At 35.2% G+C, this 24,770-nt stretch overlaps 1 protein-coding gene and 1 non-coding gene across 2 annotated transcripts; one reads left to right on the top strand and one right to left on the bottom strand.

Annotated features, from left to right (window-relative positions):
• Positions 1 to 586: 586 nt before the first annotated feature.
• On the bottom strand, positions 587 to 18,319 carry LRRC17 (leucine rich repeat containing 17). The gene is made up of 5 exons (XM_030263753.4): positions 16,203 to 18,319; positions 13,172 to 13,302; positions 9,231 to 10,105; positions 5,599 to 5,754; positions 587 to 4,322 (listed from the first exon to the last, which is right to left on the bottom strand). Exons 3-5 carry the CDS (start codon positions 9,985 to 9,987, stop codon positions 3,919 to 3,921), a joined length of 1,317 nt encoding a protein of 438 aa, XP_030119613.4. The 5' UTR covers positions 9,988 to 10,105; positions 13,172 to 13,302; positions 16,203 to 18,319; the 3' UTR covers positions 587 to 3,918.
• LOC115498039 (uncharacterized) lies at positions 15,109 to 23,777 on the top strand. The gene is made up of 3 exons (XR_012052173.1): positions 15,109 to 16,262; positions 18,418 to 18,652; positions 23,513 to 23,777. It is a non-coding gene; the product is annotated as an uncharacterized protein (transcript).
• Positions 23,778 to 24,770: the final 993 nt, after the last annotated feature.

Below are 24,770 nucleotides of genomic sequence, written 5' to 3'. Positions count from 1 at the left end.
AGTGTTGATTATATCCGTTGGAGTATCAGTATGATTGCCATCCATTTTCATTTATCTTACTAAATTCAAGTCTTGTTTCCACAAACCTTGCATTTTCCATTTTTGTAGATAATTGATGTTTTCTGTAGATTCAAAATCAAACATTATGTCTGTTTACATCTACTGAATGCTATTTTAAACTAGTTGTGATGAATCATATATGACAGTCTACAGGGGCTTTTAGAAAACATTAATTTTAAAGCTGTTTCTTCTAGCTTTGAAGATACACAATAGTTTTTTTAAGCATGAAATGCATTTAAATCAGTACGCTATTGATATTTAGATTAACTACATATGTTTTTATGTTGAAATTCACTAGCTAGCTTTATTTATGATATTGCCTAGTTGGATGGTTTAATGTTGCTGCAAAACTATCTATTTTCTTTTAGAGATTGAAAATCATATTGAGATTTTCTTCCTTTGACATTTTTTTCAGCTAACAAACTGAGTTGAACTGTCTGTTCAATTATAGGCTACCTTTCCATTCTAAATTATCCAAGCTACAGTTCCGACCTCATCTTTCCAAATAAATCCAAGATTACACAGATTTTGGCAACATGCTTTTATTGTTAATGTTAAAAAAGCAACTATTTTGACTGTGGGTTAGGTCTGTTCATCTGACTAAACATGTTTGTGGGGTTTTCTTGATAAATTAATTATCGGCAGTTTTAAAAAACTGGGGTTGTATACTCTTTACTTTGGCCTGTGGTGCATTCATAAAATAATAGTCTTTGTCTAATATCTGGATGTGAATGTTAATATGATTCCAGCTCAGTCTGTCTTTGGCACATCAGTGTGTTACTGTGCCAGAGAATATGAGTGCATGAGTTGCATGGGATATGGCTCAGCTGTTTGTGGTATTCCTCCCCCTAGTCAGTGATCTTGGAGAATTGTTTGTCTTCCATGTGTGCCTGGGAACTGCCTTTAACTGCTGCCATTAGTATTCATAGTGCAGGAGCTAAAATTTCCTCAGAAGCTTTTGAAGTGTTTTATTTCCAGTATTGACAAACATATCCATTTTTCCTGTATTCTGCAATGGAATAAGGCACAAAATGATTTTTTCTGTTTCATGTGGCTGTGTAGAGAGAGGGTCACTGCCTCTGTAGAACACTGTAGTTCATCCCTTAAGGCAGCACTCCTAGGACATGCACTGCAGGTCAGGAAGACAAGGCAATGGTCTTCCTACAATTGTATCATGCAATTATTACCTGGTTATGGACAGAGAAAGAAGGGAAATCAAGAGAGAAGTTACTGAAAGAAGAGACCTAAGGAGCTTATAAAAGAAGAGGAAGGCCCATGATTTTCTTTTAGACATGGAAGCTCTTCTGAGACCTTTTTGATTAAATAGTACAGCAACATAGAGATGTCAACGTTAAATTGTGTTTTATGGCTGTGGTGTTTGATGGAGGTTGTACTTAGCAGTTAACTCTGTAATGCTGAAGTTTTTACCAATTGTTAGTAATTTTCCCCATATATATGTTTTTCAGGTATATTATTGTCTTTTTTCTTGTGCTACCTCCTTCTGCACTACCTTCATAACTCCTGTATGCTTTTTCTGTTCATACAATCTTTTCTCAAAGAATTTGAGTCACTGTCAGGAGATCATGCTAACCTATATAATCCTTGCCCCAACCTCCTATTTCTATTATTGTGTTCTTACATTATTTATAGTTGTAATTACTGCAATTATTGTTGTGTATTCTGCCAAATCCTTAGTGGGGGTGTCTCTTTGGGAATCCCCAGGGCCTTCAAACAAGAGCAATTAGGCATGTGTTCCTCAGTCTTATTCCACTGCTTTTTCAGCTGGTACTTCTTGCTGACCTGAGAGATCAGAGACCTCTCACACAGATTTTGTCTTATATTCTTCTTTTGTCTTAAATTCTTCTCCAGGATTGTCTTTTCTACTCAGACTTAGCCTGCCTTAAACTAGTATTTTTTCCCAGCACTGACTCTTTGCATGGTCTATAAATGCATTTTTTCCTACTCAGATTTTCACCATTGTCTGTGCTGCCAATAACAGATGTTCTGCTGTGGTTTCATTGCCTGTCCTTTTCAATCAGACCCAGTGGTTCTGTATTGAGATAATTCTCCAGAATTTGAGAGGAGGAGGACAACATTACTTAGTACTTGTTACTATTTATGGCAGACTCTTTTTTTTTTTTTTTTTACTTTCAGCACTTTTAAGTTTCCAGAATATGCCCTATTTAGTGAGTGTTACTGGCAAATGGGATTTTCCTTTCTGTTCCATCTTATCAGGATTAACCTTTAACAGTGAAGATAATGCTTAAGATATTTCCAGGAACAGGGATGAGTCAGATACTGTTATATTTTTTTGCTATGAAGTTTTTGAAGGATATTGTAGAAGAAATGGCTGAATTACCCATTTTGTCAGCAAAGCACCATTAAATATATTAATATCTGAATAATGGAGGACATAAAGGAATGTAAATAATAATGGGATGTGTTTGCTTTGAGATTCTTTGGCATTCCTGCAAGAAAAAATGCCTCCTGATTTTTTCCTGTATGTTGTTTTTTTATTTCATGTTAGCACTAAAGCACTGAGTGCTTTGTCTTGTAGAACAAAATGAGCAACCTTTGGGACTTGTGGTTAAAGCACCAGAGGAATGCACAAACACCATCATTGTCTCCAGACCTTTAAATGAGGAAAGTTTCTCTGTGGAGTCTCCCAGAACTTCTTCCACGATAGTCAAGAGAAATTTAAAGTTTTGGCCCTGAATTTCTACTCTGCACGTACACATTTCTTAGTGACCTAAGAATATTATGTAGCAAGGAATTTTATCTTTAGAGATCTCATCTGTTTAGCTGAGGCATTTGTGCTGCCCTGTTACTGTAGTGTTAGAATGATCACAGGTTTTAATCAATGTGTATTCACATAGATAGATGTTTGACAAGGAGGTGCTGTAACGTGCATTTTACAAATCAGCTGAGAGAAGAGTGAACTTAGAGAAAGTCCCACACTTCTGAGCTTTCAAAAGTATACTTACCTTCAGCTTGGGTGGGCACTGATGTGCTCGATGCAGACCACAGCATCCTTTATGTGATCTTCGTCACCTGGAAGTGATGGCATGTAATCTGTGTCAAACTGATACAACAACATAAAATTCTTCCTAGAAAGATTTCAGCTCTTCTTGCCTCAAAAAACAGAAAAGGCAATTATGAGCATGTGGAGCTGGATCTTGGGAACCAACCGTGTCTTGGCTACTTATTGTTTCAAGGCACCTCAGGTATGGAAGAAGAAGAGGCTGAGTTATTCATTCAAGACTGAGGAGGAACACTGGCAAATCAGCAAGTGGAACCCACCTTCTGTGTTTCAATCCTAATTAGTATAACAACTGCTGTTCCTCTTTTTCTAGAATTGTATTTAAGGTTAGTCTTATGTTTGTTTTTTTAGTCTACAATAAAACAACAGGAAATAGATATAAAAATCTTAGAAACGTTTTCTGGGAATATTTCAGGAAACTGATAGATACAAAGAACTGTCAATACATTCAGGAAAAATGGATCTTGGTCACAATCCTGCAGCTATTTCTGTGTGAACACATAAACTATGTCCACGCATAGGACAGCTTCTCCCCACCATAATTATGTACATTTGTGTCTATTAATTTTTACTGTATAGTTTCAAATATTTGTCAAAATATTTCACAAGAGTGTCCAGAACAAATTGTCAAAAACAATTACTAGATGAAGGACGCTGTTGAACTAATGTCATTCTGTAGTCATTATTGGCAATAAACAGACATCTTTGTAGGTAGAGAGTCCTACAAACCAACAGAATAATTAGAACAAATGTAAACAGCATGTTTTTCTTTCTCAAATATCAGTTATTTAAATCTACTAAGGGAAAGGATTCCCTAATTAGCCTATCACGGTGACAATTACACCATGCTTCTTTACTGTCTGAACTGTTTGCTCTTTGTGTCGTTCCCATTCCTCGTCATCTTTGTCCAAATCAAAAGTTTCTGGATAAATGGGAAGTTTGTCTTTTGGGCATTCCTCATAATAACTTCGAACATATTTTCCAACAGACCATCCTTTGTATTCCTCAGGCATTTTGCATTCTAGGCCATTGTAGTGCACATTGTAGTGGTGCTTCAGCCAGTAGAAAAGATAGTGTATGTTGTAATCGCATCTCCAAGGATTCTCTCTCAGCCACAGTATTTTCAGAAAGTAAAGATCTTCCAGTACTCCATATTCAAAATTCTGCAAGCTGTTGTTTGTTAGATCCAGCTCCTCTAAGTTATTGAGGCCTGAAAAAGCAGCTAATCAATAGAAAAATAGTTATTGGTACCTTATAAAGTTAACTTAGAAAAAAAACATTTATATCTATGACAGGAAAGATATGCATATCTAGAAGAGGAAATACATTTTTAAAATTTTAGAGTTACTGGTTGGTTTTTTGGTTGTTTTTTTTTTCTTTTTGGCTAAAAGGCTACAAAAGAATTTCTCAAACATTGAACTTTAAAATATGCAACATGCCTTCAGAAGTGAGAAATATTAGGGGAGTTGCACTGCTGGTAAAGCTATAAAACACTTCATGAGTCTGCCTGGGTGTAGACTAGAGACAGTGGAGGTGGATGAATGTCTGATTTGCTCATTGAATTCTACTGTAACTGTCATGATACAGAACTAGGAATATGGAAACTTATAATTAGACAATATACAGGGCTAGAGGTTTTTGTGTATATAGTAATTGTGTGCATGTATAGAACCTTCAAAGTAATGTTTGAAGATTTGGAATGGAGTAAAACATGGAGCTTCATAATAATGCTCGAGTTACATTTCAGAGAGCAGTTCATACTTTTTGCAAGAATACTATTTCATTTAATAGCAGAAGTCTTAATTTAAATAAATCAACTGTGTAATGTTAAACCTCACAAGTACCATTTTACCAATATTAAGACATCATGATGCTATTTAATTGCCAAGATAGTACTAGATAAGGCCCTTTTTACTTGATACATTTTCTCTCTTTCTCTCACCCAGTTTATCTCTGCTTTCATAATTAAATCCAAATGTACATAGACTATAAGAAAATGCCAATAATGGCACTTGAGTTCTAATAAAATATAACTTAAAAGCAATTCTATGTAGTGATTTTTAACAAAAAAGAGTTTAAATCCTTTAGGTTTGTCTCTTATTTTATCGTAAAAGATAATTGAAAAGTAGCCTCCTTATATGTCATGTTTTCTTAGATGTGGCAAAGGTACTTAAAAAAATCATTCAACTACTTGGCATTTTGGAAAACTATTAGCCTTTAGGTTCCAGAATTACCTTTTTCACTTGGTTAGTTTAGTATTAAGAAAGGGCAACTGAAATGTGTCTTCCTTTATTGATTTTCATGATAAATATATTTCAGTGCAAACATGAATTGAATTGGTACAATTGGTATGAATTGAAAGGTACAAAAGGTAAAATTTGCACCAACTTCTAGATTTTTAAATCCTTTCTTCCCTCCCCCCCCCAGTTTATATCTTATAGAGACAGTATTTAATACAAGAGAAATAATTTGTAATAAGTATTTAAAATCATTCTTACCAGGATCAATGTATGCTATTCCATTACTGTTTAGATTTAATATCTTCAATTCACTGACATCTTCAAACTCCTTGGCTCGTAGCTGTCTAATTTTGTTGTTGGACAAATCAAGTTTAGCTATATCTGGAGGTATGTTACTTGGAACTTTCTTTAAATCTTAAAAAATGAAAAATACGTAACTTGTGTTAGCTTTAGATTCTTTCTGCTTAGGTATCACAGTTCCATGGCAGACAAAGTATTTTCAGTCTAACATTTTTTCCTGTTTTCTTTCCCTTTTATCCCCTCTACTAGTGCCACCATGTTTTTTCAACTTCTGATTTTAATTCTTTGTGTACTTGTACCTTTACATTTCATGTGAAAATTGTTCTCTTCATTAGTGCTTATAATAAAACCTCTATAGGTTATATTTTTATTTTAGTAGAACTAGACCATTCACATAGGAATAGGGTAAGTAGTAAGGATATTATACTAATATAAAAAATGTGCATGAAGGTCTTGATGCTTAAAGAAAAGAAACCAGAGTAACTATATAAAAAACCACTCGTGCAGCAGAGTGGCATTTTGTCTTCTGTCTCTCACTTTGTTCTTACTTCTATCACTGGCACTTCCAAAGCAGCCGAGGACTTCTCAGTTATCGGTGTCCATATCCTTACAGTGTTCCTGGCAAAAGGACTCCAGAAAGAACAGCTCCTACTCCAGTAGTAAGGGCCCATGCTTGAGAAGTGCAGACTGTGGTTTGAACCCTCTCAGGGTAATGTTAACAAACCTAATCTCCAGGGTTGTTATATTTGCTCAATGAGTGTTCTAATCCTGTGCTGCCATAACAAGAAAATGAGCAGTGTCTCTTATTTGACCATCTTTGAATGAAAGCAAGTTGTTTCTGGATCTCTGCTGGACTCTGTGTGTGGTCACTGTGCTTCTGAAGTTCTGAAGATATCTAATGAATCAGGTATTTTTGAGACTACAGCAACTTCCTGCCTCATATATGATTATAAGTAGAGCTTTGGTATTATAAATACATAAATATTAGAACTACTCCAGCCTGCTGTGGTTGGATTGCTTCCTGCTTCTGCAGATGTGAAAGTTTCAGGGCCTATTCATCACCAAATGAATGCAAATAATGCTTGAATTTAGAGACTTGGAGAGTTTGGCAGTACTAGAAAGCAGATTTTTTTTTTCAACTGTCCTTAAAAATACAAGTTCTTTGTAGAAATGCAAACAAACTGCTTTTGTGTCCTTAATTTTTTTTTTTTGGTGGTTTTTTTTTGTTTGTTTGGGGTTTTTTTTTTTTTTTTTTTTTTTTTTTTTTTTTTTGTAAAACAGAATCAAGGGCATTGAGTATTTCATTCAGGAGTACCACAGGTTCTGGCATAACACTGGTTTGATGAGATATAAGCAAATTATTAAAAAAAAGAGAGAACATACACATGGAGAAATGTATTTTTAAGATGTTTCTTTCACGAGCTTCTGAAATTAACTGAAAGCTCCTGACCTGTATGTCTTTAGACATACTTAGTAGTGGTAGAGCGAGTGTTTGTCATTCCATTCTTTCCATTGTAAAGGAATAATGGATTGCAGATTTCAATGTCATCTTACTGGTTGGGCAACTGATGCACTATTTTTTTCTATTCTGAATTCTTGTCCACACAGATTTAGAGAAATGTTTGTGTTTTCCCTGGATTTTGTGTGCATTGCACTCCTGTTTCTGATGAAAATTCCAGTGAAATTGTGCATCTACTGTACAATATTCATATACAAAGACAGTAAGTACAATGCTTTCATCAAAGATTGCCATATGTTCAGAAATACCAAATATCCATGCGATATCTGCATCCAGCTGTCAAGCATATGCACAGTAGATCTAGTACTTCCAAAAAAATATTGAAACACACTCAATGTGTCCATGCTAGGCATGCAGGAAGTTCTGGGTCGATATACTTAGTTCTTGACCTGAAGGAGGGAGTCCCTGTACCCTCTAGTACTATCAAGTAGAGGTTGAAATAACTTTATTCCTCCATTATTAATTAAAGACGATAAACCATGCTTTCAAATATCATAAACCCCCTTGAAACACCCATGAAGATCAGATCACATTGAATGTTTATATGAACTTAGAGAAAAAAGTAAAATGCTTTTCCTCAGAAGTTTTTGGGTATATTTGTGTATTCAGCTCATCTCTTTGATACCAGTAAGTGGGGAGAGCTGTAAAGTCAGTCTTTGCTTATATTAGGATTATAATTTATGCCTGGGCTTTGTTCAATAACAGTTTACTGAATAGTAAGAGTGATATAAATAAGATCCTATGAAGGATAATTAAGATCATAATCTATAGTCTAATAATTAAAGTCTTATCTAGAAGGAAAGATAAGATAGGTGAATATTAAAAAATAATAAAAGCAGCATAAGTAATTGATTAAAAGATGTAGTAGCTGCATGGTAAAAGAAAGAGAAAACTGAGCCAGATGGACAAGAAAATAATTTACAGGGTGAAAAAAAAGTAAAGAACACAGGCCATTTTTATGACATACATAGTGACTAAACCATGTAATCAAATACTGAAATCATTGATCCTTGATATTTAGATATTATCTACTTTTAATGAATTCTGAGCTTTTCTCTGGCATAAAGGTGCAAGAGTAAGAGTGCACTGAGGTTTTTACATAAAATCAAGTTACTCTTAAAGCAGATAGAAGTTCAGCTAAATAAAACATGGAGACTGAGTTCTGCTAAAATTGGGAAAAAGGTCTCACAATGTTGGCTGCTTAAAGCAATTCTTATTTCAGAATTGTTATGTTAAAGAATTATTCTCCTTTGAATTTTTGTTTGTTTGTTTTGTTTTGTCGTGGGATAAAATATGGGAAATATAAGGGACAAAGAAATGTGTATTTTCATGTTGATATATACCCCATCTGGTTTACCCTTAGGGTTTAACTGTGGCTCTTAGGGGCCTGAGAAAGATTTAGAGATGGAATGGATCCAAGTGTCTGAAAAACATTTCTTCAAGTCCCTTCAACTTTGAATTGTTTGCGGGGTTCTGGCAAGAAGAACACAGAGGAGGTATTTATGAACAAAAACATACAATTTCTTCCCTTAGTAGAAGAAATCTTGTGCAGCAAATATGAGGATGCAGAGCTTTTCCTTTGCAATCAGATTCCTCTGGGCATTAAAAACACAGCTGGCTGCTCCAGTCCTGCTTCACAGCTCACTTCTGTTAAATTTATTGCGATCTTTGTGTTTGTACAATGGAAAGAAGAAAAGATACTCTGTGCTTTTCTGTATCAGTTCAACAGTTTCAGCAGAGCTGTAATTTGACTGATTAGTATGTTTATAGTTGTACAATCAGACTAGTTGCTTAAGTAATATGCCTAATTTTATTCCTGTTGATTTCTATTAAATACATTACAGGACTAAGGAATATCTGTGGAATTTGCGCTGCAGGACAGAGGTAAAATGCAGGAAGAATTCCTAATTTTGCTGGTATTTACAAGAGAAAAACAATTAACAATTTCAGTTTAAGTAAAGCAAATACTATATTGAGTTATTTGCAGTAAATAATGTGTGATTAAATGTAGAGAGGATTAAATAAATAGAATATTAAAATCATTAGTTCAGGTATAATGACAGATACAAACCTTTTCTTCTGCAGTTCAGAGTTGTCACAGGAAACACGTACATGTGGCACAAAGAGGAATCAAATTCTGGTTTGACAGGTTCAGGCTTCTCCTGTTTTATGTTTTTGGGATCCTGCCTGTCCTCTTCACTACATAGCTGATCAGCTTTTATCTGCTTTAACTTCTGATTTTTCAATTCTATTGGGTACACACATTTTGCATAATTTCCCAAATTCCTGTTTGTTGGAACCTGTAGCATTGTTACAAGAGTTTCTAGTTCACAGCTGCAATGCCAGGGATTGTCATAGAGACGTAGGTAGTTTAGACTGGGTGTATAAATAAAAATCTCCTCAGATAAGGTCTTAATTTGGTTATGCTGAAGTAAGAGTGTGGTAAGTTTATCCAAACCATAAAAAGCCTCGGTCTCAATTTTTGATATGTCATTCTGTTGTAAATCCAGACTTTTCAGTGCTTTATACTTGGAAAACATATTATTCTTTAATTTACGAATTCTGTTTCTTGCTAGCAGCATGTGTTTTATATCCTCTGGCCAATCAGGTGCCACAAAAACCAATTTTCTTTCCTGACAATCTAAGTATTTCTCATGAAGATAAGTGTAAATATCACATGTTAGACCTTGGGCATTGCGCTTAACAGTGCTAGATGCTCTCCTTAAGATGTTTTCCCTTTCATTGTTTCTCAAACTCCTACTCCTTGTCCTCCTACAGTCAGATGCATTACAAAGAAGAAGTAGTAATATAATAGTAACTACTTGCATCCTGACATTCAGCTGGTCCCAGTTCTTTTCTGTGACAGCTGGAACAGTTGAAATTTTTGGATAGTCTGAATCAGTGTTGTACAGATCTGAGGAGTCACAGCTGGGGTATGTGGGATCCCTGTGTTGGAAGAAAAATAAAATATTAGAACACATGAAAGGGCATTTCCATGGAGGATTGTATATAATATGCAGTCAAGTACTCAATCATCACGCTACTTGGAACTTCACAAATATTTTGTCTTACCTCTTTTTGTTTGTTTGTTAGTTTTTACTGACTCTGGTTTACTCTTTTTCATTATAATTAAACATGGGAAATTATATGGAACAATTTCTCACTGATCTTTGTTAGGAGATTCTCATGTGTTCAGGAAAACAGCATCAGGCTGGATCTTTTTGTATTTAAATTAATCTTGGAAGATGAGCTCAAATGAGGAGTTAGAATCTGGTCATTTCCAACTTCCTCAGTGCTCATGTACAGAGCCAGACCAGGGAAAGCCATCCAGTGCCCATCAGACTCCCAGTTCTAATTTGTGCACAAGGGTGGACTTTTTCCAAGTCATTTTCTCAGGACTGTTTACCCCAATTTTTGGGGTTTTGTGCTTTCATCTCAGTAAACTGCTGTGGCTATGGTTCAGGATATGGACCCAGATAGATTGAACCTACGTGAGGAGTTCTTACATTTATGTCATACACTGAGACTTTGAACTGTTCACCATAATATGATAGTTTTTGGGCTTGGTTGGTTTTTTTGTGATGGTGGTGGGTATTTCGGTTTGTTTTTAAAGTTTGTTTTGGGTTTGGAATTTGTTGTTTTGTTTTAAGTGTTTTAGGTGAATTAAAAAATTTGCAAGACCTAAATATCTGTGAATGCCAAGGATGCAATATAAGAACTACAAACTATTTCTACAAACTCTAATTTATACCAAGAAGAAAGATTTTATCAATTGCTGTGGCTATTTGTGTTACAAATCTTCCTGATAAAAAGTAGAGACTTGTGTCCTTAACTACTTTGAAAATGGAGTTTAGTAGAATTCAGAGATAATATGTGAAGTTCTCATTGTTTTTGTACAGTACCAGGACAAAATTATACATTCAATCTCAATTAATTTTGATAAACAGGCTTCAAAACTTCAGCAGTCTGGGAGGAGGGTTTTGTTGTTATTATAAGCTTGGAGTTGTCAACAATACATTTTAATCCTGTAGTGTTTACAATTTTCTTTATTCCTTCAGTAGCCACTTGGGCTCTAAAAATGTCTCACTAAATTTCTTGATATTTTAAATTTGAAAAGTGTCTAAGAATGCAGTCACCATTGTGTATTTGTCCATTTTTTTCTCAGTTTAACATTTTTTAATTTTATCTTGATTCCATTAATGATTTTCATTGCTCTTCCTTGATGGAGAAACAATGTTTGACTTTGTTTTAATAAATAATTTCTTAGAGAAGGGAATTTTTCTTATACAGGCAAATATTTCTAATAATAAATCAATCTAAGAATAACATTATTATTTTGTTCAGAAATTATGCTTCTCAATATATTCATGCATTTATAGGCTATTTCTAGAGTTAAGTATATAAAAAATAATTCTGTATCATTTGTAGTCACTTTTTAGTGAAGTATACATCCAGTGTTCTTGCCCAGAAACACCAATATTTACATGCAAGCTTTTGAAAATTACCATAGGTAAAATACAGCCTAAGAAGTTAAAACAAAAATGGTTTAAGATAGTCAAGTTAGTTATGCAAGGGCTGCTTTTCTCCCCTTATCAATAGATCTAGTAATTTCATCATAGAAAACTATCAAATTGTGAGAAATGTTTTGCCCATGATAGATTCATTCTGGCTGTTCACTGTCACTTTTTCATCCTTTATGTGCTTGGACAGGGTTTCGTGGAGGATTTGCTACATAACCTCCCCAGGGACTCAAGTGGAGCTGACTGGCCTGCAGTTTCTTGGACCTTCTTCAGTTTCCTGAAAATGGATGTGACATTTCCCATCTTCCAGTCATTAGAAATCTCCTCTGACTGTCATGACCTTTCAAAAATGAGTGAGGCCTCTCAATGACAAGAGACAGCTTTCTTCCTCTTGGATGCACCCTGTCTCATCCCATTTTCTCAGGTGCTCCCTGACATTAACTTCTTCTACGATGTGTATTCCTTTGCTCTCACAGACTCTGCTCACAGGCTCCAGCCAAGCACCTGGGAAGCCTCCGACAAGCCTTAGCTGTAAAAACTGAGGATAAAAAGTAATGAAGTAGCTTGTCCTTGAAGATTAACCAGTTCTCCTGGGCCCCTTTGCCCTCCACGGCTGTCTACTGTGAGATCCTTTTAAACAGATCCCTAAACTAGCCAAAATCAAAAAAGTTCAGCTTTTTTGATTCTACAGTTTGTCCAATTTTCTTCTGTCTGGATTTTTAACTTCTCATTTTCTCATTTCCATGGGTGCAGTAACCAAAGCCATTCAAGTTCATTCAAGTTGATATTCACTCAAGCTCTCATTCCTTCATCTGTTGAAGAACACATTCCTTAGACTGCTTGTTAGCCAGCTGGATCAAAAAATTGTCTTCAACTCTAAAAGTCTCCTGGATATTGTCTGTCAGCACACAGGTGTGGCTAAAGTCTCTCATGAGTAACCAGCATAGGCAAGAGTAAAGCTTCCTTCAGCTGCCCAAAGGTTTCATCCACTGTCCCATCTTAATCAAGCAGATCAAGCAGTCTGCAGCAGTTCCCTACCACAATGTAATGCTCATAGGTCTGGCTTCTAATCATTACAAATAAGCTCTTGGTTGACTTGTCACCCATTTCAATGCAAAGCCCCATGCCTTCAGGCATGATTTTGCATAGAGTACAGACCATCCTGACCTTTCTGAGCTGTCATTCCTAAATATTCTGGAACTTTTCATGGTACCCCTTCAGTTGCATGTGCTATCTCTCTGCATTTCTGGAGTCCCAGTGCAATCACAGATCTCTACCTTCTGTGTCACAGCTCCTGTGTGTGGACTTCGGTCCCTGCTGGTTGATTCCCAAGCTACAAGAGTTTCTGTTCAGACACTTAAAATAGACCCCTTTTTGCTGCTTTTGCATGGCAGGTTTCAGAGATTTTCCTCATCACCATTGCCCCCAGCTTTCTCACCATCCCCTGTGCTTTCACTCCTTTCCAGGTTATGGTTGTCTTCCATCTACATACCTATTTATCCTGATATATCTCCTCTCTCAAATTCTTTGTTGCAGGAATATATTTCAAAAGCACAAACTTTCCTCTTTAGGATAGGTTGGTATTGAATTTCCAATTATCTGGATGGTCCTTTTGCCTAAAAACTGAAATAGGGAAAAGGTGATTACAACATGGAAAAAGACACAGGCTCAACTACTACATTTTCATGTACATGTACTTTTTGCCTTTGCATTATATTGACATTTATTGTGAAAAATTGATCATACTAGGATATTTGTTCCCTTTATATAAGAATGGAAGAATATGAGTAGTACCTGTTCTGCAGGTCAATAAATTATATGGAAGCCTTATAATTACTCAAGTTAATGTTCCACCTAGAAGGTAGAACTAAACAGGAAGGGTTGTGTAAATGATATATTAAATTATATTACTTGTTAGAGAAATTTACCAGAGTTAATGGAGAAAATTCACCAATGGTTTTAGATTCCAGGACTGGCTACCAGTAATCTTGGTTTAGCAAAATGTGTTAACGTGTGCTAACTTTCAATCATGTGATAAGTCCATTGTGCTCTGTAGGACTGTATCCTTTAAATACATGTCTATAAATGTAGGTATCCTTTAAAATTATAAAATGACCATACTTAGTAATAGTAGCATCATACCTCTCAGTATTCTACTTTGAGGCTACCCAAAATAATGGCTGAGATGTACAGAAAGTATTATGACAATTTAAAGATACTTACTCAGGTTTTTTCCCATTTTCCCAGTCACACATGATGCTTCAGATTTAAAACCATAAGATTACACTTTTTGTATTGATTACTTTTAGACAAAAAAAAGCAAAGCTCATTGTTTCTGAGATTATGGGGATGTATGAAAGCTGCTGTTCTGTGGAGAATTTGATAGCAGACAGATTTCATTAACATTTCACATGGCAATCCCAAAAGCATTAGCTCAGCACAGGTCCTGTGTACTATGGTAACTAACACAAAGTGCTTAGAGGTGGCAGTATTGCATTTCATAATGCTACATGTGAAGTTTGCTGTGGTGTATCAGACATCCTTTATTGGAACAAGGAGCTAGTGAAGCGTAGGGGTCATTTTTTATTCTCTCATACTATTCCATACAAGCATTTTAGCCTCCATATTGCACAACAGAGATAATCACTTTAAATTTCCCTCTGAAAACCTCTGTCACATATGGTAGCATGAACACTGTCCATCAGGAATAAATGTCAGAAGGTGAGTTTGTCAAATTGCTTCAAAACAATGTTTGTGAGACTGCAAATGTTAAAATTAATTGAAAAACTGGTATGACAGAATTCCTGCAGAATTTAGCTCTAACACAAAACAAAAAGGATTTTTGGTAGTCTGTGAGATCCTTGAGTTTTAAGGAAGATACCACTTTAAAACTGGAAAAGGAAGGCATGTGTTAAAATTCTCAGATCATTAAAAATTGGTCATATTAAAAATATATTAAATATATAACCAATAAGGGAAATCAGTATCTCTTCAAAGTTATTGTGAGGTTTTGATCACAGTCTTCAAAATGCAGTAAGAAAGGCTTACCTGAATCTTAAATTGTGCAACCTTGCAGCAACATATACATTAAAAAGACTCAGAGCTACCAGAGTATTTACCCCAGTCTCTCAAATTATTATCTATTTTATCAGATGTATTTGGAAGTATACTTCTCCAAGTTTTATTTTTCCCCACTCATTTCTGTAGGATGTTACACTAAAATGCAAAATAGCTCAGCCTTCTCCAAAGAAAGATACTTTTACTTTTGTACTTAATATGAATTAAATATTTCCATGTCAAAAAAAAAAAAGGCACCACAAATAACACATGCCTTTGTATTCTAATATCTGGTTCTAGTGAACATTGTTGGGTTTTTTTCATGAAATGTAATCTTATATTTACTTTCTTAATATTTTTGTACTTTTTTTTTACAAGGGCATTTTTTTAACACTTCCTCTTTGCATTTGTGTCCAGCATGTTCCCCTACTCTGTATTGAAAGCATAAAGTCAATTCCAAAAGTCAGTATGCCACTCCTTAAGCAGTCAGCTCCTCAGTGGGAGTTCCCTTCTTCTTCAAAATGCCTCATTTTGCTGACTTGCAGAACTGCATGACTACGACTAAATGTCTACCAGAGCAGAAGGTCCTAATTCTAGGTTTTGATTTTCTGTATGCTTTCATTTGTGGTGCTTGTGGTAATTGCTATTTTTTCTAGTTTGAAATGTCATTCAGTCAAATGAACAGTTTACAGTTTATGATATAAACCTGCAGATGGAAATTTAAATAATTTCAGAGTATAGATTCTTGATTTTACAGAGTGCTGTTGATTAACATTTTCCACTTACACAATTTGCTTTCTCTTAACTAATATTTAGTATAAAGAAATGTTTTCCAAAGAACTGATCAAAAATTAAAATTACATGACTTTTTTTGTAACTCTTTCAATTTTTCAGATTCTTTTAATAGTACTCGTCTAAATAATTTTATTATTTGAGAAGTTTAAACTACACATTCCTGCTTTTAATATCTTTTGATAGAGATCTGGTTGTCATTTCCAGCAGGCACTGCTTGTAATATCAATGGCAAAAACAGTCCAACAAACTTACACTGAAAAGTCATACTTGTGAAGTATGCACAAAGAAGTTCCAATTAATTTAAAAAGTATGCTTTTGCAGTTGCTTAAGATAATTTTACGATGTTACTGGTTTCATATGATGAAATATCTTGCATGATAGTGCTATTCCCCACTAATTTGCAATACAAGAGCAGAGAAAAAACTGCAGCCGAAGAAATGGACTTTCAAACTTCAGCAAGCAGATAATTGTATTTCATCCTGAACATATTTTCTTTACAGTAATTTTCAGAAAACTTTAACTACAACATTTTATGTTCTTTTGATTCTTTATCGTGCCCTTGTAACAAATTGCTCTGTTGTTTTTTGTGGGTTTTTTTGCAAAGCTTCCCCAGTTTACAGTAAATGAGTTTGGCTCACTGCAGAAAATTCTAAGACAAAGGTTTACCATACCTGGACTCTTGAAAAGGCTGTCACAAGATCATCTGTTTGGAAATTCCAGGTTGCATTCAGGTTTGTAGTTCACGTCTTTCTTTCATAATGTGAAGCAGAGGATCCTTTATATGACTGGCAGCATCCTGCATTCATGGTATACTGAGGCTGAGCAAGCACTGCAGCAGCCTTCCAGGGTTTTGAATTACATGACTACAGCTGTTTAAGTTTTACTGAGGAATAATAGCACTATAGGTTGGGATCACTTCCAGCAAACTGTCAGATCTATAAACAGCTAGTACTTACTGCATAATGAGAACAAGGCTTGCTTTTTGTAGCCAGAAATAGACTAATTTTATGTCATGATTAGTTGGGGGTTTATATCTGGAGTTTTAAAAATGCAGTTTATACTAAGATACCAAAAAAATAAAAGCCACCCTGTGCTGGAAAAAAATGCAAATTTACGGTTGATTTCCTGAGAAGGAAGTTAATTAAAAAGTGAACTCTTGTTGCAGCTTTACATTGGTTTAATATATAAATTAAAGTTGTATTTATAACTGCAATCTAAAAATAGTTATGTTTTGGATTACTTTGGTATCCTACTAAACTTGTAAACAAAACAAAGGTTTTAGAATGCAGTACTATTTTAGAAACTTTCAAATATATACTGTATCTTGAAACATATTCCAAAAGCAATATGAAATGCCAAATTGTAAGACAATGAAAGTCTACTAATGTTTAAGTAAAGATTCACGCATAAATTTCTTTATAAATTGAAAAGATTCTCCATATAACAAAGTACATGTGAAATGTTAGAGAGACTGAGTCTGAGAAATGTAACAGTTTCACTTTCCATCTAACAAAACCTGTTCAGAACAAAGGATGAGGCAGATGGGGCAAAAGTCCTGTTCTGATTACTCTTTACCAAGTGTCCGTTTCTTGTTCATGAGAATCATGCTGAGATTGTTGTGCAGTGACAGGGTGAAGTTTGAAATGAGGGCTGAGGTTAGAGGAAAGTTAAGAACTACCTACCTCTGAGTAATTTTTCAAAATGCCAGTAATTTGTTCTGTTTTCTGAAAGCATCATCCCTGCTTGTTTAGAAGTGTCATCATGAGCTGTAGGGATCTGCCTCTAGGAAGCATGATCTAATAGTGCTCAGGGAGAAGTGATCATCATCAAATGGGGAAAACCACAATCCTCCCCTACTAGAGGACACTGGGTTTGCTTGCCAGTGTATTTGAGAGCCCTGAAAGGAATTCCCCAGCTTTCTCCATTTTTGGATTCTGGAACAGTGCTTAATGGTTATGACCAAGTACTTAAGTGAACAGTTAAAACCAAAAAAAAACCATCACAGTTGGATAAAAATTGCATCATAGTTGGATAAAAGATTTAAAAAATATTTTCTTTGCCCTCACTGGATAAACTAAACCAAAGGGAGATTTTGTAAGGCTAACATTTCAAATTAATTGGAAAACTGTAGAGGAGTTATACTATTAACATTGAAATTATGCTTAAAATATTCTATAGAAGATATATTTTTAAATTTTTAAATTTTTAAATTTTTCTTTTATTTAAACATACCAGTTCTTTTTATATGAGTTTTATTGCCACTACTTCTGTAGGATTTAAATGGTTAATTAGAAAGCCCAGCTGTAAAATGTGTGATTATGTTAACGATTGTGTGAGTAGCAACTTAAGGACCAAGGCATTTAATTATCTCATTAAAACAGAGGCAGAAAAGTGAGACTTAAGCAGATATTTTCTAGTCCACTGCTACAAAATAGGGCAATCTTTTCTTCGACTATTATGTTCATACATGACAATAATACTGGATAAATTTGTAGGCATGGGGTTTTTTGCATAAAGTCATGGTAATTAAGATTTTATCCATATGGCACAGGTAGTAAATACTTTTGTTGACGAACTTCAACATATTTTCTTAAAAATATAGAGATTCTCTTGTGTCTTGTTCAACCACTGACATTCTTAGAGCCCCACCTAGAAAGCATAAGATCTGTTTGTTCTCCTTCTGAAGCTGAACAGTGTTGGTGGAAAATTTTCTGCTATTAGACACAAAACTGGAAAGACCTGAGGGTATAAAGCAATTGCATGTCATGCCCAAAATGTGTTACAGCAGTCTGTCACTTGCTGTAGGTTACAACAGCTGAATAAGAGAACACAAACCACTGGAAAACATTAATTTGTCCCTTTCGTTTCTTGACATCTGCTTTGCAGGGGTGTTAGAGAAGCCTACATGTAGACTTCACCAGTTTTCAACATCTGTGTTCCTCCTGCTCTGGCTTCATTGGGAGAATTCTCATTTTGGCAAATTCTGGCTTCTTAGATGTATCAAGCCACAGAAAAGGAGCCATCACTTGGGGAACAAATCTGATCCATGTTCTTTATTTATTGAAGAGGACAATGATTGTTTATATTTCCTGAATACAAACTTGTTTAACTGAAGAATGCCGTAAGTTACAAATGCTCTGTTATTTATTTTAGGAAAATGTTAATTCAGGAATATGTTAAGCGCTTTTATTTGGGCAGTGGAAAACTAAAAGAAAAATAGCATGTGGAGTCAAGCCATCAGTGTAATGTGCCAAACATCTGAAAGGATGTCACAATTCATTTTATGATTCTTGACAAATACAGGATACAAAAAAGATAGTCCCATGTGCCCCAGAGAGTACTTCCTCAATTCTTAATGTTGATTTTATCCTCAATGTATTGCCAATGCTGGAATCACAAGAGTGTTTCTTCAAAATCCCTTCTGTGCTGTAGACAGAGTTCTGCCTTGCAGGCTGGATTCCACAAATCCAATCAGTTCTGGGAGAAAGATAAAATTGTAAAGTAGTGTATGTGTAGCAAAAAAGCCAAACCTGAATAAGAAATCTGTGTATCCCTATTCTTCAGAATAAGAAACTATAGAAAGGTTAAACAAAGTGAACTTTGATATTCTTATAAGCATTTCATCATTTCACTGCAATTATTTTCTAAATCCATGGGGACAGAGCTTTAGCTAAGATTTGCTCCATGTTTTTTTGTTGTACTTTCATTTCAGATCATAGTATACTATTATGCAATCAAGAAAAAACCCAAGACAGTCATTTACATATTAGACTGAAAACTCCTACAGAAAAGGAATTATATTTTACTTGTTTACCTCATTTTTTTACATTTATATTTTATTTTTGCATTCACTTCTGATCTGTATATGCGAGAAAAAATAAGACATTTATAGAATGATTTTACTGAATTAGTCTATTTTGCAGAATTTTGTAGGATCAAAGATTCAATAACCTCAATATTCTTCCTCACAATTGGTTTGAAAGATGAGGTTTAAATGGGATTTTACTCATCTGGGGCAAAGAATACAGTATGAAACTCCATATGTATCCTAACATTGATTCTCAGGTCAAGTTATTCACTCTTGAGGAAATCTATTAAACACTGAAATTCCAAGTGAGCTGAGAAAGCAATTGTTTTACTAAAATGTGCAAGAAATTTCACATTTCTATACCTTATATTTGAGAGTGCCTGAAGTTTCTTAGCTAATCCAAAAGGGGACTTAAAAAATAAATTTAAGATTTTATTGTTCTAGAAATAAAGGAAAGAGAAATACATATGATTGCAGAAAGATCTAAATATTGATTAATTTTCTTTAATCTTATCTGAATGCTATATTTCATACTGGAACTTTCTCAACTTGATGCCTGAGATCCATTATCCAGTTTCAAGTAAAAAAACAGTTCAAGTGAAAAAGAAATTAGAAATTATCTGTGCAGTGGTATTATTATTAACTGCTTCCCTATAATTTGGTTTGGCTTGCATGGAGGAGAGCACTAGATTTCTTCTAGTTGTGGTATCAAATGTCTATGTTAAGCAAACAGTGGTTTTCCAGACAGAGATTAAAAGTCCTTTGGGCTGCATTTAACATTATGCAATCCTTACTGAATTCCAGAAAAAGGCATGCTATTTCTGCCAGGATTGCTGAGTTTGATCTGATTACCTGCTACCCACCATCTCCTCTTTTGAGAATGGGAATTTCACTTTATTTTAGGCATCCAAGATAACGTAGTACCTAGAAAATTAACTGAATATATCTATATAGAAATTAGAGAGTGGGAGAGGTCTCCAGAGGTTACTTAGATCTGTCTTGGGATCTTTGTTGCTCTTTATATACAGAGATCATCAGGATTCATATTTTTCTGTTGTTGTGCTGCTTGAGAGCCAACAAGCAAGAGGCCTGTTGCAGAGTTAGGTAAACTCTTGCTTGAATGACTTGGTCATGCCATGTTAAAGCAATTGGTGCTTCTTAACCAGCAGAAAGTATAGATTTCCCAATACATCCCTCAGATATTCATCATTAAGCTAATCCCTTTCATGCATAGTGAATATTTTGGGGTAAGGAAACGAGACAGGACTATGTCACGTTGCATATACCAATAGTGAGTACAAAACTAGAATCTGGACAACTGAGTTTCATATTCTGTCCTGAGAATTAGCACACATCTGTCCCTACTGACATTTATCTTCTGATGATGACTACCAGTAGAAAAGAGGATTGATTGACTTTGCCATAGTAGCCCTACACTGCACCTGGTTGTTTTGCAATCATTTGGGGTGGGCAAATCCAATCTATCCATACTGATGGTGAGGTCTGCAGTACTAGCTGCAGATCCTCACTGATGTCTTGCCCACATCAACCACATTCCCAAAGCCACAGTGTCCCTTTGTCCAACAGACACATCTCAGTTGAATGTGGTATAAGAGCCTGGAGTGCACCAACAGGCAGCACATGCTCTGAACAGCTTGTTGTTATGGTTCTTTCTTTATAATCCCTCTCTGCCACCTCCCCTGCAGCCTCACAAGATTCTGCTGTTTTTCCTCCTTCATCTGCTTCTTAGACTATGGCTGTTCCTGGAGAAGCCTGATCCAGGATACCATAGCTGCACCATATCAGACCCCACCTTGAACACAGCCAGCAGTCAGAGGCATGGGACTTGATGGGATTTATATCACCATGCATTACCAGTAAAATATTTCCTCCATTTATTTTGATGGTAGGGTCTTCATTCTGTCATTTTGCAGGCTTACAGACCCACTGTAGAAAAACAAACATGCTACACCTGTCCTGAACTCAAAACACAGTAGATTATTTGCATCCACAGTGCTAAAAGTGCCAGTGTGTGTTATGAACCACACCATATTGTCTGTCTGTATGTGAGATATGCACAAACACTTTAAGAATACATTTGACAGACATTAAGCCAGTTTCCCTCTGGGATGGCATCCCTCTGCGCAAGGGAAAATGTGCAAAGAGTACCACAGTCCTCTGAGAAAAGACATTTAACATCAAAGCATTTAAAACAATTGACAAAGAATCTGTTTAAAAGGCCACTTCAGCCTGAAAATAAAGAGCAAGCCAACCTGGGCATAAGTTAAAAGATGAGGCATTATGCCAGAAAGGAAAAGACAGTCTGTCTTGACTATAACTTAAAGTCATTTACTCCATTAAAAAACATCTCACATGCAAAAGGAACCCAAACATTAAATTTTCAGAAAGAAGAGCCAGAAACCAAGGTGTGAATCTCCTCACTCAATGTAAGATAGAAGTAAAGCAGGCTTGATTCTAGTTTCCACTGATAAGTAGTAGTGGGGACCAGTCATGTGCTACAAATGCTGGAGAATAAAAGTGCAAGAACTGGGAGCACCTCCTGGTGGATTGTTACCATGCTGAGGTGTGATGGGTGATCAGCTGCTGCTCAGTTTCTGGCTTGCTTTTCTGTGACCACCTCCTGTCTCCTAATGGTGTCCACTGATAAATCCACAAGATTTATACCCTAAGCAAAGCCTGTGCCTTACACTGCTGCTCCCCTTAGGCAAGGTAGCCAAGAACATCAGGCTTCTGCAGCAGCTGGAGAGGTGGGGCACAGCAAAAAAAATCCCAGTCTATTTATGTTACAAGATTCCTTCTTTGGATTCTTCTCTCCACAGGCCTTATTTGGTACCCAGGAGGGCATGCCAGACTCCTTTTTTTCTGTGGGTGTTTTGCAAATGAATTCCTGGGGCTGTAGTTTGAGCTGCACAGAGTTAGTATAGAATCATACAATCATTAAGGTTGGAAAAGGTCTCTAAGGTCCCCAGGTCCAACCATCAACTGTTACATTACACAGCTTCAAAACCCTGGAAAACTGAGAGATCTCTACATGCAAATATCAGGGGGTTTACTTCATGGGGAGAAATAGTTCACATCTGTGTTTTCTGTAAAAGCTAAAAAGGAACTGTCATTTGCACAGCATTTATATGTCAAAAGAAACACTTTGTATGCCCAAGAGTGAATGGTCATCTATTGAATTTAAGCGGCTAAAAAATTGTCTCCCTGGAGTGATAAAAGGAATACACTGAATTGACAGATCCATCAGCCCACTTGTAATTTCATTGCATGAAGGTCCTGCATGAAGGATTCTGTAGAAGAGCTCAATATTATTGTGACTGCAGAGGACTTTTCTTTGTACCCCCTCTGAATCTTAGACACATTTTACTGTGGATCTGGAAAGAAACAATATTTTGTACCATTCAGAACTTGCTTCAAACTGAATTTCAACATCTACCATAGGTGAATAAATCATAAGGTTGGGAAAACAAAGGTAGAATAATGAGACAGTAACATTCATTGCCACTTCCATAAATGGTGTCAGCTGTAGAAAATTTTGAACCTGGCTCTTCCATGGTTAGAGGACACATTTTTTTAACAGATCCCTTAGAATATGTTCAAAATTCAGAGTAATATGTATACCTCATGGAGCTGTTTTTCTTTTAGGAAGATTAATGCATTTCTTGTTTTAGTGAGCATCTAGGTGCCTATGGTAAGATGTTAAAGCATTAAGAAGATCTCAAGCTTTTCTTATACTGTTTTTGTTAGGCTTGTTAAGACATAAACATTTAATTTCTTGTGTAAATTTGAGCTATGTCTTCAGAAATACTGCCAATGGCTGCAACTGGATTCAAGATCTGCTAATCAGCAAAATGTTAACTCTTATAGACAGATTTATCTAAGTTAGAAACTGAAAATAAGCTACTTTTTGAGAAACTTTATTATGTTAGAACTGAGCTATCCTCTCAAATGACTTAAAAGAAGTAAGAATCAATTCAAGAGGAGAAGTTCTAAGCAAATGAAGTTTTTACAACTATTGTCTAATTATGCTTATAAATCTTGCTCACTTGTAATCACTGCCAGGAAACTTCAGTTGTCTTCTCTTCTTTTTTCATTGGTATGTTTGAATTATGGTCTTCCAGTTTACAAATGAGAGCATTTAATTTCTTTCAGTGGTAAAGCAACTATATTATATGGGAACAGCATTCTGCTACTGATTTTGCCCATCAAAAAAGAACTTCCAGTCTTCTGCAAAAGTGATTGTTAACTATATCACTGTCTCTAGTATTTGCTATACTTCATGTCTCCAGGTAATTGCTTCTTTTCCTTGTGTTCCCAAACAAAATAACCATATGGAGAATTTCAGTGGTTTATGTACTACTCACTCTCTGGAAGCTACTGTTACATGGATTATAACTATTTGTTTGAAATGGTAATTTTCTGGAGAATACTGCTGATCTTTTTTTTTAATGTGTCAGCATGATCATATGAATGTTTTATTTCACCTTTATTTTTTCAAAGGCTCTGGTTGAAAAGGTAATGTATGTTGTCTTTCTTGACTCTCCAAAACTTTTAAAGCCCTTGCAGAATGTAAACTTTTGAAAGTCAGCAATAAAGGATAGTATAATGATCAAAAAAATAATTAGGATTATGTATTTTTACAGTTCATTCAGATAATTTGAAATAAATCTTTCAGCTGATTTCAGTGGGTATTTGTGTATGTCAGATGTGTAACTTGCATCTTAAATATTTAAACAGGGAATAACCAAAATACTGATTCAAGTTTCAAGCTGATGAGTAAATGCTGCCTATATATCAGGCACATTCATATGGCTGATTGCCAGAAGATAACAGAAGCTGGTGTTGAGATGATTTCACCATTGAAGCATATTTTTGTACTGAATATGGCAGACTTCACAAGGTACTAGATCACATCAGATTTCTGTAACCATTGCAAAGGGATTGTAATAAAGTTAATTCAATTTTTAATAAGTCCTGTTAACAAATCTTTCCGTTTTAAAAATAGATTTTTAGAATCTAAGTATAGATATCTTAATATTTTGAAAAATATTTTATACATATAGTTTTTGTTCCTGTATCATGTTTTCAAAAATCCATTCATTGGTACTCCAGTTCAAGCAAAAAAAATTAACTGTTGATGTAGTATCACTTAATAGCCATGGCATATTATACTGCTGGAATGTGGCTATGAAGAAGAATATGACAACCAAAGACAATTGTCACAATTCCATTGTCACAATTCTTTTGAATCTTGGATATTAATTAATTTTGTGAATATTGAAGTAATACTTTATTACTGTTGAATAATAATAAATAAATAAAATTGATAATTTCTTACAATTATCAAGAAAACATGGTAATGTATATAGAGGAAGAATATATTTTCTAGAAACAAAGAGAAATGGAAGGA

This window comes from Taeniopygia guttata, chromosome 1A (assembly GCF_048771995.1).
Source record: "Taeniopygia guttata chromosome 1A, bTaeGut7.mat, whole genome shotgun sequence".
Classification (NCBI taxonomy): domain Eukaryota; kingdom Metazoa; phylum Chordata; class Aves; order Passeriformes; family Estrildidae; genus Taeniopygia; species Taeniopygia guttata.
Note: the sequence above shows the minus strand (reverse complement) of the source record. Positions and strands in the feature narration are given on the sequence as shown.